Source organism: Neodiprion lecontei, chromosome 1 (assembly GCF_021901455.1).
Source record: "Neodiprion lecontei isolate iyNeoLeco1 chromosome 1, iyNeoLeco1.1, whole genome shotgun sequence".
In the NCBI taxonomy this organism is placed as follows: domain Eukaryota; kingdom Metazoa; phylum Arthropoda; class Insecta; order Hymenoptera; family Diprionidae; genus Neodiprion; species Neodiprion lecontei.
Genome location: NC_060260.1, coordinates 11284555 through 11305813, shown reverse-complemented (window position 1 = coordinate 11305813; position 21259 = coordinate 11284555). Strand labels below are relative to the sequence as shown.

General features: G+C 40.0%; 1 protein-coding gene across 1 annotated transcript in view; it reads right to left on the bottom strand.

The window, feature by feature from the left end:
• LOC107221884 overlaps positions 1 to 21259 on the bottom strand; it is a 169943-nt gene that overhangs the window by 43020 nt on the left and 105664 nt on the right. The window contains exons 2-4 of the mRNA XM_046740545.1: positions 16647 to 17154; positions 14161 to 14391; positions 11942 to 12411 (exon numbers count right to left, since the gene is read on the bottom strand). Of these exons, the coding sequence (XP_046596501.1) occupies positions 11942 to 12411; positions 14161 to 14391; positions 16647 to 17154 (1209 nt within the window). The remainder of the gene's footprint in view (positions 1 to 11941; positions 12412 to 14160; positions 14392 to 16646; positions 17155 to 21259) is intronic.

Below are 21259 nucleotides of genomic sequence, written 5' to 3'. Positions count from 1 at the left end.
CACACATTACTCGAGATAAGATCGAGAAAACATTCAACATTATGGAAGGTAGTGTAAGATATAATTGAGAAAATCTTTACATATGTATGTTAAATAAGCCACGTGACTTGGATTGATAAAATCGCAAGGTTTTTCGAACGGCTCTTCATTTACGCGATGGTAATTGATTACCTACGTTCCACCAACTTCTTATCGTTGCAATTTTTGCAATGAACTGTGTGAATGCGCGCTGAGCTAATAGTTTTATTTAATTGCCTGCACAAATCTGTGATAGTGAAAAATTGAATTGTGAAAAATCAAATAATGGTAATCACGAAATTAAGAGAGAGATCCGAATTTTGAATTGCTAATGGACGAAACAATGGGCAGGAATGTGTGAGTCACATTTCAACTGGAATTTTGCAGGCTTTATTTCATGAGAATATTTGAATCAGTTCAATACTTTTGAATCTCAGGATTAGTATCGGTATTCTTTGTATAAACACTTGAAACTAAAGAATCGACTGGAGTCTATTTTTGTTACAATTACATCGAAAAGTCTGCACATTCTTTGACGGTATTTATAATTCAATTTTCGAAATCTGAAAATAAAGAAGGTACAGCAAAAAATTCTGTTGTAACTACACTCGTACATTGAATATTTGACACAAGCTGCATATTTTATTTCTGTAATAGAAGCAGATATCTGTTCTTCCTTTAAAATTTTGTATAGTTCATTAAACGGAATAAATCATCTACCCGAAATGACTGGCATCAACGATTTGAAGAGCGCCGAATGTATAAGTCTATTTAAAAAAATTATTCGCCTGATCAGCAATTCCCATTCAAATAGAAGAAATAATTTTATATAAAAAAATTTTTGAATCTCCTTATAACCCGGAACAGATATCCCCCAACTTTATCTCCCGAAAAGTTTCACAGGATCCGCATGAATACATAAGTAACGTCGACTTAAAATTCATTAATCACAATCTGACTCCGAAACTTCCGACCATTAAATATCTATCGATCAACCGCACAAATGATTTTCAACGGTGTATTTCGCGATTTGAACATACAGAAAAGCTTCTTACGAATCGCATATACCTACAGCCAGTCCGAAGGTACTTTTAACGAAGGGCTCTTAAGTTCCCAAGGTGACAGCTTTAATTTCAGTTTATGGGGTAATTAGGGCGGCATAAAAATGCGACGAATACCCAGCCGGACCGGCTGACAAGAGTTACGCGAGAGAGTCGCCGATAGAGCGGTGATCGCCTGCCGGGAATTGCAAGTTTCGATCCAGCATCTCTCCCACTTTGCTCCTCAGGGATGCTGGTGTAGCGGCAACGACCATGGGACGAAGCGTCTCTAAAGCCGGTTCTTTATTACGCGTCGGGCCATAGTTTAATTAGCATTTCTTGCCCAGGTCAGTCCGTACACAACGAGACTAAACTAAACGAGTCTTGCTCGCTGAATGTACGGAGGACATTTGCAGGTTCGTTGGTACGTCGAGTCGTTGGCGTGTCTCTTCACCTTGTTTGCCAATTTTCTTTCTTTTTTTTTTTCAGCCTTTTTCGCCACGTTCATTTTCATTTTTCTTATCTCTACCCTGCGAAAGCGCCCCACAATTTTAGCCTGACTGAGATCAGACTATGACTGCTACTTTTTGTCCTTTTTCAGCCATGGAATCCACCGACACGTGTAATAATTTCTGCATCAAGATGCGGACTTGTGCTTTAGGCCTGTTTTGCCTTCGCCGTACAGGAGAAGATGATCCACGAAGTTTCCATTATCATATGCTTTATAAACTTTTACTATGTACGTGAAATTTCTACGGATGTACGTCCGTGTGAAGAAACATACCGAGGCATTTTTTTGTTTCCTTCAAATCGGGCAAGATTTTCAGTTCGAATACTTGTTTTGCTAAATTTTTTTGAATTTTATTCCATATTACGGTTATCGAGAGAAAAATAAACGATTTTTCGACATTTTTATCCCAAAGTTTTCATCACTTGTGAATTTTTAAAACATTCCTAGTTTCAAATTCTCACATGAATACTAACTCAAAAACAAAAAGAGATATTGGTAAGAGTCCAAACTCGTTGTTTTTTGCACTTGAATCGTAGTGTCGTTACAAAAATATGAAGAAATCACACTTACTCGAAATCCCCAACTTTTGTGGATTATGAACAAAATAAAATGAAAAATTATCTTCTATTATGATGGTCTTATTTTGTTTCTTTGCCAAAAGCGTTTTGAACAGAATTCATGAAGGTTTATTCATGAATTTTCAACAGAGTATCGATCATTATGGACCGATCACTCGTTACATTTTTATTATATTATATATTTAAATTTGAGCTTGTCGAGTTTCTATCATCATATTTAAACTGATAATAAAAATGTAAAGCGTGATTGGCCCGTAATGATACTTGGCCTTTAAGATCATCGTGATGAAAGATAATTTGTTAAATTTTGAACTGAAAAAAGGTGGTGTGAAAGAAGATGTGATTCCTTAATATTTTTTTCACGAATATTGACGAAACATCCAAGATGAAAAAAATTTCTTTTCATTTTTTCGATATTCTTCTTAGTTTTCGAGTTCTATTCGTTTCAAAAATTGAAGCCAGGAATTTCGTGTGTTTTTTTTTTTAAATTCACAATCGAAAAGTAGATTGAAATAAAAATTCCAATCACATCAGCTGTAACAATTCGTAGTTGTTTTATTATTTCAAGGAATCTCGAGGTGTGAAAAATTGTCAACACAGTTCTTTCGCGTGTCCGCATTCTGCGATGTCGAAAGAAAAAAAAACAAGATAAAGTTATTCCAACATTACTTTGTACTCAGGTACGCTAGCTCATTACCATTTACATTCTCAGTCTTCTTCCTCGGCTGTTTTTTTCTTCTTATTTTTTTTTTTTTTTCTTTTTTCGTTCTCGCTTATTCTGCGTGCGAAATTCGTTCTCTTTTCAGTCCAGTCACGTGGCCCAGACGTCAAATCACCGAATATCTCAGTTTTTGATAAAAAATGAAACTGGTTCAATCAAGGATAATTCTCACGTTTGCATGAGCGTGAAGTTGAGTGTTTTACAGAGCTAAGCGAGCATTGCATCAACCCCGAAGGTTTCATGCAGGGTATGTAAATATTATACGAGGATAACAGCGATGAGATTATCCTGTGATGGAAGGACGGAAAAATAGTGCTTAAAAAAATCCACCATTTCGGAAAGGGTCCGAAATTCATTAAGTTATAATCGTGTTCCAGTCGACGGTATTTGAGGATATTTGAAATAGGATAGAAAGAATTTGACGCGAATTTTCTGTCACCCTGTTTTGCCACCGCGTGAGAAATTTCTCTGCAGTTAGTTTCCCAATCAGAACCACCGAGAATCTGCAAATGAAATGAATAATATAGCGATTACCGACCCTCCTGGAATTCTTAGATAGAAATAAAGGTTGGTCGAACGTCTGTTGAAACTTTTAAATTGCAATATCCGTTTTCCATTCTCGTTTCAATTTACAACGCCGGGGATGTAATTAGCCATACGTTGAACCTCGAAAAAGAGAACGTTCTAAATTTCTTCACTGGAACATTATCGCAGAGCTGATTATTTTTAATGCTCCCAAATCCCTCAAATTGTACGGACTGAGTTTATTCGCCGCATAAATTCCGCAGATAAGAAGCGACGCTGATTATTGGCTAATAATTCGTTTACACAATGGGATTTCAAAATCGCAGGCTACTTGGCTGTTCCTTTCTCAGGCAGCTGGCTATTGCCACGATGTTAACAATAAGAATTTTCTCATTTCCGCAGGCAACTCACGTATAAAGGAAGCAATATTTCCTTCGGCCGCAGAGTTAGAAAGTGGGAAAAATGGTGAGAAAAAAAAAATAAAATAAAAAATAAATACCGTAAAAGGCGAAAATAAAGGCAAGGAGGATAAATGATAAATATGGAGGATTGCTAAAGAGCCTGAAAGGTACTGAGCGACTTCCTAAAGCAAGATTTTCCCCGTCTTGTGGCCAGCAACGAAGCCTACTAGGTCCAACCGCCGCGTGGATCAAAGATTTATTTATATCAACCGCTTCCGGATTCCCGGCTGCTTCGTCTAATTTGAGAAATGGATTCCATTCTCTCTGGGTCAAGAAAGAAAATTAATAACAAACCGACGCAAATTCTTATCTTACACATGCATTGTTTCGAAATTTACGTAAAGGAGACTGCAAAAAATTACAATGACTCAGTTTTGTAATACGAGTAAAGTGCGAAAATCATGGGAATAATCAAGTTTGTTCTATAATTTGAAACATCGAACCGAGTGATTGATAAAATGTTTTATAATACACGAGTGTCAGATATTCTCGTTATTTCATCTCGCCCAAGAAAACCATTTTATTGCAATCTGTAAAATAAATAATAAAAATCTCACGTTTAGAATTTTTCAAAATACTTTCATCCTTTGCGAGTGCGGAGTTGAAATTGATTTTCGGTCGATAATTTCTCAACTCAGAACATCAGAAACATTAAATTTGCCCAGAAATCAGTTAATTAATCGTAATTAATACACGTGTAATAAAGTTTGAAAAAAAGTTCTTTAAAAAATTCTTCCCCATTCGTTTAATTGCCATGGCATATTTTTTAATGAGTCTTGTATCTAGCAGTGCTGAAAATAATATTCTAGCGACAAATAAGCGTCGGAGTAGGTCGAGTGCTAATGACTCTGACCACTTTTCGCTGTCTCGCACTCGCCCTTGAGTATAGTGTGCTCAAAATTATAACCCTCTTGAAGCGCAACTGCTTCTACCTTCGTCCTGCCGACCAGTACTCAGGAGATAAATTATGACGCTCAAACTGTCTTGCGGAAGACACAAACGCCATTTCGCTGCAGACCGTGTCCCACGTTTAGTGCGCGTGTTACGAAGCTTCTCAAGGTCCCGTCTTAATTTCAAGTTAACTCTGGTGTTTATAGGTTACAACTTCTTCCTCGTCCATTTTCATGTCTTTGTACGCGAAGGACTATCATCAATTCGAGAGTGTCAGATGCGGACAAATGAATTTGTATTCGTGGCGAAAAATGAAATCAAAAAAATTAAACGTCCTTTCCAACGGACCATAAATCAATACTGGCCCTTTCATTCCGCTTGTTCGGCATCCGACAGCTTCGTTTGTTTAATTTTTCGTACTTTACTTGGCTACGTTATTATTGTTATTAACGTTTTTCGCCCGAGAGGCAAAAGTGTAACATACGAGATCTGTATACGCTGCGCTGGGTCTAAACAAACTTGCTCAGAAAAACGTGAAACATAAATTAGCGAAGATTGCACTCACATTCAATACTCATCGTCTACGGGAAACTATTCGCACAAATTCCGCCGAAAGTTATTGCGCGGAATATCCTCCACCTTGAACCTGAACCCCCGACCCAATCCAGCAGACTACGAATCTTCGGATTCACCGTGTATCAAATTTATAGTTCACATCACACACCGAACCGCAATTAAGGATCTTCGTCCTTTCACGAAAGGTATCCTCGCGTGGGATACAGAGAGGATCAAAATCCTGCCGGCTAATTCCTTCTGCCATTTGAATACCCGCAGATCTGACAATGAGTCAGGAGTCACCATAGATTGGCGAGCCGAAAGATATTCCTAAAATCTGCGGGGGACCTCGAAACTGGAACAGCCAAAGCTGCTCGTTCACCATGGTATTGTTCTCTAGTTTCTACGCTACGCTGCGCTGGTCGTTGGGATTGCGCAAATGCCTCTTGTACGAACCACACACGCTGCTCCGTGTCACCTGAACGATGACAATCGTCGGTCTCTTGTACCCATTCATGGTTCATTATGTATGCCACTCATGCCGGTCCCTTGTTTGGGAACTCGGTTCGCCGACTCCCCGGGAGTTCCACTTTGGGCCGTTACCACTTCACCGGAAGTCACAGCGAAGCTGCGTCTGGGATTTTTTTTGATCCTGCGGGATGCCTGCTTTTGCGGCTGAAACTCGTACGAAAAACCATCCTGAAGTTGAAGCGTAATTTTTCCTTCATATGGGAAGAAGTGAGTTTTTTCAGATGTGAGATTCGACCGATAGTTCCAAAGCTTGTGATAATAGACAGAATCTAACGTTTAGCTTGAATATTGTGACAAATGAGTGAGAAATTTCAACGTAAGCAAACCACCGTAAAGTCCAATTGAGTATCTTGAATCGCAGCGAATATTTACAACTGCTGGTTTTTAATCTCTGAAGAATGGAAGAAAGAATAACGAAAAAACTGTTTCTGCGAGTCATTCTCGTTGTGGAAAATAAAGAAGCTTTTCTTGTAAACTTTTCAACCGAACTTCCGACCTTTCGACAGTCGCTCATTTCCTGCGGCGAAAGGGCAAACTTTCCATGGTTAGATATTGAAGATTAAAGATTTTCAACCTCGTGCAGAGAGCGGAGCCGCTTCTGCGAACTTTTAGTCTTCCTGCAGACTCTCCTTCCATCCGGGATTATCCTCGAGATGCAAAAGGTATTCCCGTACGGCACAGGAAACAGTCCCCTCAACGACTCCCCTCAAAAACTTTTGCGTATTAAAGTCGCCTGCTCTGATTCGTTCCGGTATAAATACTCGAGTAAAAATTATGTCTCCACGTACGCCTATGCCGTACGCTTAGTTTGTAAATATATTTCTGTTCTTTCTATTGCTTTCGCGATTTTCCATACTTTTCGACTTTCCTATCCGAGAACCTTTTTTTGGGTTTTTCCCTATCCTGCGGTACCTGGAAGGGTAATCTTCGGCCAGCGTCACATGGTCATATAAAATCTGGCGACCAACTGGCGAGCCAGGTTTTTTCCAGGTTCCGTTTTCCTGACTTCTTTAGAATTCTTTTCAAAAAGTTTTTCTATCCTCTTTTAATATTGCTTTCCGGCACGTATGTGCTTAACTGCCTACTTGTATACGAGGGGAGTCTCTGACCAACTTTTGCGCAAAGCAGTCCACCAGTCTACTCGATCTGAGTACTCGACCTCTCACATCACAGCTCAAATTTCTGTACATACTCTTGTAAATAAATCGCCTACCAGCTCCTACAAGACTGCGTCGTTATTTAGATTCACCCGCACAATCACCACAAAATCTAACCATTTTTTCCCCGAATTCACGATTATTCATATCACGCACCGTAAATTCTTACCGCTGATAAACAACAACGCACTGTTTCGTGAACATCGTCGGCGAAAAATGCATCAGTTTCAACGTCTTACATCAGTCGTTGAGAAAAATCGAACGAAGATTAGAGGGCGGTTCGAAGCGCCGGAGTAACGAAGAGATAAATTGAAGTACGGTACTCTTCTTGCGACGTCATATGCGCCAGACAGACAAGACTGAGAGCACGGAACACAAGACTTGGCCCGGATGCGGAGAGGATGTCTTATTCCGTCGGGCAAAACAACCAGCCAAACAGGCATTAGAGGAGTGACAAACGATCCTCTCCTCCTCTCGCTGACTCTCGTTCTGGGTAACGAATTTCCCGACCCGTTTGAGTTCGCAGTTATAACAACGGACGAAATAACAATGGCTGAGTTATTGGCCGTTGCTATAAACGCAATAGACAGCTCAACAAGGATAAAACGGCCCCTCCTATATTCCTGCCGATAGAACAAACGATATTTGATGACCACCGAACCGTCTCGTGACAGCCGCGAAATTATTTCCGAATTTCTGACGCTACGCGTGATGCGCGGATATAGATATCGGAGATTGAACGATACCGGTTGGTCAGGCTGCTTCTGAAATTATTGCAGCTTCGATGTTTGCGCCAGGCTTGATAACCGAGAATAGTTGCTGAATTTTTCACCTTTCAATTTGGAACTAACCGCAGTCATTTACAGATGTTGTACGCCAATATCCGCGGCAAGAAAAAAACTTTTTTGACGTAATTATTGGCGCAAAAACAAGAGTCGAAGAGTTACGGAACGGATAAGAAATGTCGGCGTTCTACATTCAAATTTATCCATGCATTATGTTAATACTTCGCAATCAATCGAAATTATTTTTTCTTCACTCGATTCGTTAAGATTATATAGTGATGCATTCATACCATGCTTTATCGATTCGAAGGAGATTCTGCAAAAAGAATAATGTCTTTTCAACTAAGTTGTAGTTTTATTTTATCGTATTTCAACTATTTACGGCGATGACAGTTCGTGACGATTGTTTCTGACACAGCTCAGCTTTTGATCAAGGCAAAGAAAAGATTCATTGACATTTGTACAGTGTTTGAATTTTCAAACGATAAACGTGCTCTAAGAAAATTGTTACTGACGTAAGAAATATTGATAAGAACTTTACTTGGTATATTTGATGATAATATTAAATATGTATATTTATTACTTTTTGCTGAACTGTGAGATAGTTGAATTTGTTTTATGAATTAATTTTTTATCCATAGCTGTCTGCATACTTAACGAATTTCTTATTCGGAAGTTAAAAGTATTTCCAACTTGGTAATAAATTTTCCCGTCACGTAGCCTGTCAGAAATTTAATATGTTCATTTTCTATTCAAATTAAAAAACAGCTGGTAAAAAGTGTTTCAACAAAACCGAAGCAATTTAAAGTTCGAGTATTTGAGAAACAGTAGCCGTAGGTATAATAAATTTCCTTAATACAAACAATTTTCAAAAATCGAAATATATTACACACGAGGTCACAGCAATATTCCGTTGAAGAAATATTAAAGTTAAAATAAGCGATGGGGAAATTTTATTTTCCACGTAACCAAGTTCGAGTAAAGACAAAAAAAAAAAAAAATCCCAGAGTAATTTGGTTACTCAAATTTGTGATAAACACTTCCTACGAAAAAGTTACAGTGAAAATATCTGCACTGCAAAAGTAACGAAGAAGCAAATGTTAGTCGTTTCATTCCTAGTTACGTATCGCGCAGACGGCCCAATTATGAATGGTGGTTTTTAGGCGCGTATAATCTCAATTTATCACCTCACCGCGGTTTCGTTGTTGGTGGTTACTATATAGCGGAAACCATTTATAGCTCTGTGTGCATAATGCAGCGAGTAATAAATCTTGAGCAATCTTTTCCCCCGAGGGGTGACTGCAGCCAACGTTTGGCCCCAGCCTCGTCCTCCTTTTTTGAACACAGTAACATAGAAACGCGCAAACTTCCGAAACGGGCGGCTAAATTCGGTGTCTCTGAAACTATTCATCCTCGGAATTTTTATCGATAGCTGCATTCCGTCGCGTGATTCGTTTTGCCTCTAACTTCGTTATTCGCAGGTCACGTGGAAGCGGCAGTCCGATTATCAGAGCCTGAAACGTAACGGAATCGAGATTGCCGAGTTCTAAAGACGGGACTCTACGCGTCTCTCGAAGAGCCTAAAATATTTCTGCATAAATAGATCACGCTTCTCACTCACAGCACCGAGACGAGAAGCCTCTAGAGCCAGTGCCATGTGTTGTCGGTGGCGCAATCAGCTGATCGCACAACGGATCCCGGTTTCATCAACGCGATGGTTCTTGCTCAATCCAAGAACCGTACCGGGTTCCACACTTTTGATCCTTTTCCTTCGTGCCTCGGGGTTCTTAGCTCCCAACTTCCGACCAAAACTACCAGAAACTAGAGTTATACCCTTGCCGTGGTATTGATGAGCCGCTACCGCTCGAGGCTAAAAGAGAGACCGAGTACTGTGTACAAACTTGCTCTAGATCCTAGCCGGAAGCGGAAACCTGTTCGGGATTTGAACGGCTGAAAATCTTCTGTCTGTGTATTTTCTTCGAATTAGCAATCGGATGAAGACTACCGCAGTCATTCTACCAATAATATAGAAACTTTTGAGATTCTACAGCGAATCGAATTTTCCTTTGACATCAGATGATCCACAGAACTGTTGCATCTGTTGTGAATCCCAATTACTTTGAAAAACGTATAATAATTCAAATTTGCCCTGCTTCCGGCTTCCTCGATTTGTTTCAGTCGTTAAAATCGTTTCCTGTAATCAAACCTTCGATTCAAAGGATGAGAGAGAGCTAAAAGTGGTCTTTTCTTAAATTGAAAGACCACCATGGATTTTCAGGGTATGAATAAGTCTCCTCTGTATGAACGTCACACAGAGGAGACTGTGTGAAAATTGTCACGTGTCATAGTGTGGAAATTTGCAAGGGATAGTAGATGGCACTTTCCATAATTTGGCACCACTGGCACATACACCCTGCATATGGGTACAATCCCGAGTGAGATAAAATTTATTCGGTCTAATTGAATTGCACTCGTGTCCACGGGGGAGTTGGAGGAAAGACAGAATTTCGCGGGTCCTGCGTAGCAAATTTATCCGTCGACGGTGAATGGGGGTTGTAATTCATAAAATGCAGAAACGTTGCGAGGCCTCGATTACTCCAAGAGACATGATTTAAATATCGGTGCTATTGAATATCCGTCGGATCAGTTTTCCATTTTCTGATATCGGATCTCTTATTACTATTGCTTTTTTATCCTCGACTGCTGCACACAGGCGTGCTCGAAGCATCAACGATACATATATGATTTAAAAGGCATGAGTGAGAGAAAAAAAGAGAGAGAGAGAGAGAGAGAAAGAGAGAGAGAGAAAGATTAAGTGGCTGTTTATGAGCCAAACCTCGTAGGTATCCGTCAAAGTTGGTGGTATCCAGCTTACGAAAAAGAATACAAACTGGAGTAAAAAGTTTCTCCTGACTCGCGAGTTGAAGCATCGTTGAAACCAAATTTCACCCGTAAATCATTTTAATGTGAAACGGCCTCACCATTGTCGACCTAATAACTGCCAACGTTGTGGGTTACCAGCGTGAACATAGATTGGTTAAGGGGGGATCCGGGAGCCTTCGAAGGGCGAGGAAGACTTCATCTCCACTCCACGCACGAGGAGGAATGGCCGATGAATATGAGAAAAGCGCGTTATGCAAATTTCGAACGACCGGCATGGCACGTGGTGGGTTCCAACTGTACCTATATCTACTCGGCAGGACGGGTTTGAATAGTCTTTCCGTAAGAAGATAAGATCTCCCCAAGTTTCGCCTATCTCACCCTTTGCCTATTTAGATACCATAGTGTAGCTACAGGGTGTCACGAAAATTATATAGATGTGATGAACCGTGTGAAACGGGGCACTGAACGATGTCACAGAGACGAGAAATTCACGAAGACACTGGGTACCTACACCAATATTTCGATAACTTTCACCCGAACACTTCTTTCCTTTTCGAATCGAAACAGCGCGCGCTCTATGGCACAAAATTTTCCAACAGCCCCGTGTACTTGTTCCTTCGAGTCCTGACTACTTATCCGAGCAGTGGATTCCACCTGCCGGAGGACACAGTCCGCTGACTGTCGAGCGAGAACAAACGGCCAATAAAGTGAACTCCCTTTACAGGTAGGAAGGCAATGGGACTGCGACTACCAGCTCTACCTAAACCCTCGTCATTATCCGAGAACTTAATCTTCCTATGCTCACACTGGCTTTTATGGGCTCTCCTGACCGAGGCTGCCGCATCGATGCATCTTGCGGCTTTGCTTTGAAACGTCTTCGACCGACCGACAAGAAATCACGGTGAATAACTTCACACATGATGCGGTATTATACGTGCAGCGACTTGTCCTCGAGTTGCATGCTTCGCAGTTGAGACCGCTTGAGGTGCTTCGGAAGACCTTGTTCAGTAGCGAGAGTACAAGTCTATAAAACCCGTTGCGGTTTCTCGAAGTTCTTAATTAGACCTAGCAGGTAGTTTCGCACTTTTCAAACAGAGTAGTGTAGATTGGTTATGAGTAAATTGTCCCTCCTCGTATTTCATCGTCGCAGTAAGCAAGTGCGAGAACAAGTTCCAGGCGCCTTGTGAAAGGCTTAAAGACAGTTCCGGCTCACTCACGCTCCTCAAAGTACCGGAGCCAAATTTTTGGAAATCAGTCGAAGAGGACTTTGCAATGGATGACTTACCTGGAGTGATGGCGGGGAATGGTTCACCGGGCAAAGAGGGGGGATGTTCGTCCTCCGGGGATCGTTCCGAAGCGTATCCCTGATCCTGTGGTTCCCCACCGGCGAGTTTACTCAGGCGAAGATCGACGCCACGGTTCAATTGTCGGTGATGCTTCATGAGCTCGCAGTCCGGCTTGTGCACAAGCTTCATGAGTAGATCGTCGCTGACTCGTTCGGTCCCCCGTTGTTGGGACATGCTTGAATGGGTGCCGGTGCTTTGCTTGCTGCGATTCGAGTCCTGTCGCCTTTTCGGAAGCGTGCCGACCAGGTCAAGGTCGGAACCTCTGTGGCACTTCTCATCCAGACTCACACCCCGTCCGTACGTACGAACGGATTCACCATCCACCGAATCTACGCCTTGACTTCGTCGTACCAGGTCAAAGTTTCCGTGCTTACATCTGACTAGGTCCAGATCACTGCTGTGCTGATATCTGAAGAACGGAAGGTGAAAACTGTGAGAAGGGATGAAAGAAGCATTTGAGGCGTTTTCGAACATTCGACTACTATTGAGAAATACGTCAGTTATGATTTCAAGAGATGGAATATGAAAGCAAATGGAACAGTTTTGACGGGTGTGACTGCAAGATCAACAGAGAAAGTTTGAATACAGCCGAGGTCTTAAACCGTTTCATAAAAAAAAAACGCATTCATTGTCTCGACTGTCGCCAAATAATTATTGAAGTTTCAGTTTAATGCACACGGGACTGACTGACGTAAGCTGTACAGAATTGAAGAGAAGGGTTGTTTCACGGTAAAATGGTTATTCGATTATATGTAACAGCCGTCAATTCGAAACGATTGATAAACTCGAATGAGTTTTAAAAAGTATGAATCTATTTGTGTCTGTAGTTGAATTTTTTATTCGAATAAAAATTCGAGTTATACTCTGACTATCAAATTATTGAAATGTAACTGAATAGCTGCATCCTTGAATATTATACGTTAACAGCAAGACGTATGCTGTACGAGAGGTGGTATAATATCACAAAAAAATTCTTGACATCGATAAGTTTTTTGTATGGTATTACTTTTTTAACGGGCGTATAAAAAAAGTTCATTCATAATTTGACCTCATTTTTAACGAAAGTAAGTTATTCAGTGAGTGTGAAATTCAATAGTCAACCATGTGTAATGCGTCGTGTATTTTAAATTGAATCGAGACAGTTTAAAGGAATTCATTTGTTTAAATTGACTCGTTATGAAGTAGATTTTGCCATGTACGTGCATGAATGCTGAGAATAGTTCAGATCCACAGTCTGATTAAGAATGTGCCAAAACGCAAAAAGTATAGACCACCACATTGAAAAATACCGACGAACATATCACACTGATTAAAATGAGTACTTTTATAGCTAATAAAAAACGGAATTACAATTTACAATTATACGTGCTCATACATTTTTCACGTCTTTGTTTTTCCACGAAGGTTATCAGCATAAGATTCATTTTCCACGCTTAGTTTTGTGTAATTACAATACGTCAGTGATTTAAATTAAGACTGTAGCAAGTATTCGCAAAACTCCTCATTTCAAAGCCGTCAACTTCGGCTCTCAATCAGAATTGATTGAGGTTTGAAAACGACAGGCATAAAAAAAATAGAACTTAAATCGGGGACAGAAAGATAATTTGACCTCTCATGTTCACAAGAGGGTGAATTTCAATATCTGCTTTAGAGAATATAAAAATGAAAATTAGTTCTGACAAAGAGAAAAATACATTTGCCAGATAATCTCGCTGTTTATCAGGCAAAACGATTGGTACCGTGATCAGTAAGTCACGAAGGCTCTGCATAACGTATAAACTCGAGAAAGTAGATCACGCATATCACCTTTCCAAGCGTAGGTAACGCGGTTATTCTGCGCTGAATAATATCTCAGCGCAGAGTAAAGCACATCCGATTGGCAGAGCGTAGAAACAGCGAAGAGTAGCAAAGAATTCATGGGCACTGTACAAGTTACGAGCCAATTTAGTGAGTTAACTCGGTTGATCGCACGGAGCCGGTCAAGGGGAAGGCGGATCAGATAAAAAGAGGTGCAGACAGCAGGATGATATCAACCCTGGAGAAATTGATCCTGCAGCGGAAGCATCTTCCGCTGGAATTCACAGCTCCGTTTCCGCGCACTATGCGGGAGGCGTAAGGTAGTATTTTAGGTGAAATCTATAGGTGACTATGATCTCACCGCCAAGGATCCTCCGAGAGAGAGTCTTGCGACTGGTGCTTGACGAGGTCCAGCGTACCCGTCGGTCCAACATCCGAGAAATGCACACCCAACGGACGTTTTTTGTGCGGTAGAGTCCCTCCAAGGTTTCCGCTTATCGTGTCGGATATCACGTTGTTGTTTTCACCCGGGTGATCATCCTCTGCCTCTTTTCCATCCAGGTGGTTTGGCAGAGACCCGCAGAATTTATATCTGGAAATTGACCCGACGCTTGAATCGAACGTTCAGATTATCATTGGGGGTCACAATCTGTGTTTCAAATTCACTTTAAGAGGCCTGCCGGATAGCTCCTCGTTACTGTAGGTGAAAATATATTTAATTTTATAAGGCAAGGAATTTAAAAAATATTAATGAATCAGAAACATGACGATATTATCAATATGACAAAGATGATGACGACGATGATTCGGTTGAATTTTATTGAAGGAATCTCTCCATTCATAGCAGAAATTGAAAAAAGAAAAACCTCGTAATTTCAACTAAATAAACTCAATTTCTTAATGATTTTAGAAAGATCATGTTATTACTTGTTTTCTGCTCAGTACTAAAATCGCGTTGTTTGTCCAACGTCGACGCAATAGAGTTATTAAGTTCTTATATCGAAAATACATTTCGCTACACAGTATTTGTTTAATAATAATAACCTTGAATGATTTTCCATGTATATTCATTGCTGTTATTATTTGACGAGTTGATTAAACAATTCGTCTAATCCGAGTCGTAGGAAATTGGATTTCGAGGAAAATTACTTTTTCAATTCATCAAAATGTAACGAATCATACGTGGTTGGGGTAAAAAAAATTGTGCAAAATATAAGTAAGATGAGATTACCAAGGATCGAACTTTTTTTAATAGAAATTCGAGGACGTCACTTTACGTAAAATATTGAACAGGTATTGTTTTAATTAAATTTCACTTGACTAACTTCGATTACAGTTTTTCAATGTTTTCTTACATCTTGTCTTTAGTTTGCAATTTCCTCCGCAAATTTCTTACTGTAAAAAGAATATTCTACAGGGCATGAAGCACCCAGGTTTATCTCATTCTAGTGCTGTTTCTAACCGTGGGATAATAGCACTCGACTAATTTCAATTACAATTTCGCAGTGCCTTTTAATTTCAGCACCGTTATGGCTAAGTCGACCTAAAAACCGTCGGATCAAGTGCGTTACGTGAGTAAATTTATGCGCACAACATTTAGCCGGCCATAATTCGCCGCACCAAAAAATAAATGTGTCTATGAATAATGCGGTTACAGTAAACTGACAGCCTCCTATAACCGAAATTCTCTATTCGTATAGCAGTAGAGTTTTATCTTCATTACTTGCACGAGCTTCTTACTTTGACATTAAAAATAAATATTTTCAGTAAATTAATGGTATACAATTAGACGAGCCAGACTAAATAAAGAAGAGCTTGAATTGTTCTACTTTTGCTTTGAATTTCCCACATTTGAAATGATGAATAAACATCCGGTTTAAAGTCTGTACTTCACAGATATTAATAAGCTGTTGAGTTCGGACTATTTTGATAGCCAAGTAATTTTTTGTATCTAGCTGTATATTTGGACAAACGATAAAAGAGCTGTTTAAAAATTAATTTCTCATGTGTCGACGACGTTACTCGAATTTCGACCTATATGGAATTTGAAATCGCAGTACGTTTGGTAACTCGTTTTATTAAAAAAATTAAAAAACATGCTCTCCTGTAATCAAAGATTCCCGAATTAAATATAACAGCAGAGTTGATTGGAATGAATTTAAGACTGGAACTAACTTTCAACTCATGAAATTCGTGTTCCCTGCAAACGCGAAATTAAATCTTCGTATCGCAAATTCATCCTAAAGTTCGCGTAGCGTCCATGGGTGGGGGTAAAGGAAAGGTCCTGTTCTGCAATTTGCTCAATCTCTTAAGTCGATATTTCTTGTCCCCGGTTCCTTGCGAGGGGCGAACGGCTCGGCGGGTCTAAAAGCAGTGATTACCCTCGAACTTTGGTCCCCTCTGGGATTTAGGGGGTTGTGTCGGTACCGACGTCGTGTTCGGCGTTACTTCCATATGACCTAGGTTTCAGGAAGTAGTAATTCCTAATTAAACTTCAACTGACCGAAGTCACCTCGTTAGGCACGACGCGTTCATTCGAATACCGCGAGTATATCAGAATTATGGCTGCCCCGAAAGGCCGTTTAAATATACCCACTATTTTATCGTTAGTACGATTCTGTGATTCAAGGGAAAAAATCGACCAATGAGATTGACTTATTTGGCGCATGCGCAGTTGATTTTACAAATTTCAAGAGATTGTCCCGGTATGGAGCTCGACTGCTTGGAACCAAGTGAAAATCACTTGTCCTATGGAGCCTTATTGTACCTTCAAATTTTAAGCAAATCGAAAAGGTCTCGAGCTTCGCCGACGTGTCTCCTTAATACCAGCCTAAATTTATCGCTCACCTCTCTCTCTGGCCCCCGGAACAAGGCACCAAGATTTTTCCAACGCTGTTCAGCTTCCCCTTCGGGTCGCAGAGGTTTCCCGATGACTGAGTACGCCGTCCTGTCAACCCTTTGCCGTTGTGACGACTCAGGTTCGACCCCATCGCAGCGTCCTTTTCCACCGCACCTGTATTTTCCGTTTCCTCCCCCTCCTCCTTGACCCTGTTCCTCTCCTGCTGATCCTCAGGCTCCTGACGCTGGTTGAGACTGTTTACTCCATCCTGAATTCCGTCGTTCCGATCCCTGCCGGCCGATGAAAAATACTTGCTGATATCCTTGGCATTGACCTTCGACGGAGGCGGTGGAGGAGCCGGATGCCGGAGCCTCTTCACTACGGCAACCTCCTCTTCGTATGGCTGTGAACGATGGATGCGAAAGCTGCTCGGCTCCGCGTTTACCAACAGCCGCTGTACCGCCCAAGGATCTCGTCCACCCACGCAAGTTGGACCAACGGTGACCACCTCGTCTCCTTGAACAATTTTTTATATTTTTGTATTATTATTACCGCTTGATTTAAAGAAACGATTTAATTATTGGAAGGGGAATTTTTTAATTGCAAATGATCCAATGGATTTGAAAAAAACTTTCAAGACTCGTAATGGATTTGCCGGTTGGAAACGCGGCATCGTTTCAAGCGCAAACAAGTTTGTCTGAATTCATAATGTGAACGTAATATTAAGTGACTGGATAAATATTTGAAATGTAATTAAAATTTCACCAAAATATGTTAACGCAAAGGTTAAATTACTTGGGATGAATTTTCTAATACCTTGAACTAATTCTCGTCACTTCGTACGACATCGTGAATTCAACGGAATTCAAAAGATTGAACTAATATGTCAGATTTCAAAAGACTTCACCTGACTTCAAAATTTTATCAAATTTCAAAACCCACCGACGAATTTTAAATGAGTTTTCGACAATTTTTAATAACTTTTCGAAAATTTCATATGAATTTGGAATTATACTCTTTTCCACCTGCGCCTGACGTCACGCACAGTTAGATCTTAGTTTCAAACGTTTTCCGGCATGGTATATATTTGAATTTACGCAACGGTAAAACTCACACGACGTTTGCAATTTCTGGTTCGTAATGCGAATATTTCTGCAGGCTGGATAAGAGATTATTTTTTCACTGACTGTCCGTACCCAGTGGCAGGCTGCCTGTAATCTGGTGTTAATTAACAGGTGTAATCCAGCCGAACATCCCTATCTTTTCCTGCTCTGGATGTTACCCGCTCAAAAAACGGTGCAGAGAGCCTGAACACGGTATGAGATAAGCGACGCGATTAATCGCCCCGGTCGAGTAAGCGGGGGAAAATGACCATGTTGAAACGTTACGAAGCTACCTTTACTTTTAAAAGGCGAAGATCGACGAACGGAAGTCCGACGTCATTAGCAGAATGCACAATAGCCGTTTCCACGTGGATTAGGAAGGTGTAGCCGTTTATTCCTTCAAGATAACGGGACCGAAAAAGGATCGCTTCGGCTTCCAAGGGGCGTAAAATAAATATAATATCAAGTTTACTTATGCGACGTATACATCGAGCCTGTTGAACCATTACTGACGCCTGTGTTTTTATCCGCCTTACGTAAGTGGCGCTATTTTTCACTTCGATACCGATACTTGAACGCGAAAAACAAGACCGCTCAAAAACAAGATTGAAAATAGGTTCGCCGATAAATAATTGACAAAGACGTATCGTGCAGAACTGTTTTTCGGTTGAGTAAGTTTCATCAATACCGTTTTACGAGTGAGTAAATATTACAATTCGTAAGGTGAAAATGAGTAAGGCAATGAATATAGGATTTAAAAGTAGAGTCAATCGCCAAAAGGCATATCCGTGTAGAATCGGAAAATATAATTCATATACTTTTATTGAATAATTCAAGAAGTTGGATACGTGAACCGAATGAAAAACGTAAGGTGAAATAAGTTGCGACTGCATTTTCCGTTCTCAAACCATCGTCGTATAGGTTGGTCTCCGGTTCTCGTCTGGACTCTCATTTGCGACGTATTGCTCTTGGATTAAATTTTCTACGCTTCTGAACCGGTAAACGGAAACACACAGACATCTGGGAGTTATCTAGGATCCCCAGAAGCCAAAGAGGAACGGTTTATAATATACGGCAGTAGAAATACAAAGTTGCGGTAGCATGGGAACGAGCAGCCGTTCGGTGTATAATAAGGGCAAATAAAACCGTCGTACGTATTCAATGCATGCTGCAAAAATAAAATATTCTGCCCGCAGGAATGCCTGCACACGATCCCTGGAGGCCACTGTGTAACTAAGGCTAACAACTATTCCAGGTAAGAGAAAATGCAAATATAACGGGAGATGGAGGAAAATACCTACTAATTCTAAAAATAGCGAATAGAACACTTCTTCCGGCTTAATCTTCGATGAGAAAATTATTGTCACGTTTGAAAAGAACAATTTCATTGCAATTACAAATTTCAACCTGATCGTTGAATTAATTTCAATTATCGGATCTTCTAACATTTGGGGGAAAAAAAACCGCTACACGGAGAGAAAAATCTGAGAAAAATTACCCTGCTGTTACTGTAATCGTGATGTAAAAGACACCTAATGCAGTTTTTATTGACGCATGTTACAAAAATTATGGGTTTTTATGAAAAAAATTACTACCTTGCTTAAAAACTATGTATTTCGGCAGCACAAAATTTAAAATGTGACGACGCATTTTTCTGATGCAGCACCGTAAAAATGTGGACCTTGTAATTTTTCATCTGCTCTCAGAAAAAATATACTACGCATTTCAAAAAAAATATCTCTCAGAATCATTGAATTTAAAATGTGATAGCGAATTTTTCAAATACATCACATTAAAAATTCGAGCTTTCAAATTTTTCATTTGCGACCACAGAAAAATTTATGGTCTCATAGAAAATAAATTGAAGACAGCGGAGAAATTTTACCGTGTTCTCTTTGAAATTGCTTTGAGGAGGGTGGTGACCGTCGATACAATGTTGCCATGCTAAGCCATGTTGAAAACAAAAAAAAAAAAGTGTGTATGTCAGCTCCGACGCACGACTGGAGTTTACTCCTTACGAACGATAATTATGATATATATTAGACCTGTCCTTAAGAAGGGCAAAATCGCATTTTAATGGTCTTACCCCCACAAATTGGTTCGTAATAATTAAAAAAAAATGTGAGAATTTTTTTAAATTTTTCCCTCCATATTTACCCGTTGCTAGGAAGCCTTACTTTTTTCCATAAGAAAAGCATTGATTTTTTGTGATTTTTAATCTTTTTTTTTACCGCTGCCCTAATTATCAGCTAAAAAATCGTAAATTCGCAGAAAATGTTGACAGTTATTTTACCTTTTGTCGAATTTTTTGGAATTCGATAAAAGCATTTTTGGGCTAGATCGATCACATCTTTATTCTCTGTATGTTGTGAAAAACGCGGAAAAGAGCAAAAAAGTCACCCTGTCGATTGTTGATTGGAAACTAACTTTGCAGTGAATGAACGATATTCATCTGCAGTTGAAATTGCATGTGGCAAGAATAAACCGAATACGGTATTCAATCGAATTATTACCACATTGCGAAAGGAATCTTTCTTTTCTTTTCAATTGAAGGTGAATTTCGTGTCCCGAATTTCATTGTTTTGTGCAACTGTAAACCTGAGATGCTTCGAGAACTACTAAATGTAAAAGTGTGGAGCAGCCCAGATTCCAGGTAATACTCCAGGATACTCACTTTAATTATTGATTGATAATTCGATGTCGTACATTCGAAGCCGAACTTTTGTTACAGCGTGCAACGCGTGAATATTAAACTAGACAACGGTAACAATTAATTTGAGAAATGAAAAGCCGATTTGCTAAATTAATCCGGACCTCCTTTTTCGTTCTACCGTGCAACTTCAGGTCTTTGCGAATTCGATTCTCGACTCTCCGCGTCGCGTGTCGTTTGTTTGTTATTTGTTTCTGCGGCCGACCTTCGGTGAGGGCGCAGCTGCATCGTTGCAAAGTTCAACTCACAATCAGTTCTTTTTTAGGCAAGCAGCTACGACGCAAAAAGTGGAATCGAGTTTAATTATCACGCTGCAGATTTTTAGATCTTAGCTTTCCAAAGCTTGCCGAACAGGCTAACAACATATTGAAATTCCTCTCGGGCAGACTTTTGACTCGTCGGAAGCGTTTTGTGACGAGAAAATACTCCGATAATATTCCGTTGCGGTTTTCTTTCTGATATTCTGAAAAAACGGGCCTTGCGGAAGGCGAGCTTCGTTTGACAATGAGTTCGTAATGCAATTGTAACGTGTTTATCGGTGAGTGGTTCATTTAGGCGGCATTCTTTGTGTATAAAAATAAATTATCGGTTCGTTAACCGAATACGGAAGTGTGTTATTATTCACGGATGTGTAGCTGTGTTGCTGTGTCGTTACATGTTCGTCACTTCGAAGGTTTGTCTTTCGGTTAAACTTTATCGGTGTCCGGTCTTTGATTATGTTTTGTAAAAATGATCGCTAATTTTCAATAGAGCGTGAATTTATTTGGAACATGGAATACTAATAAAATGTTATCTCTTATCTGACTAC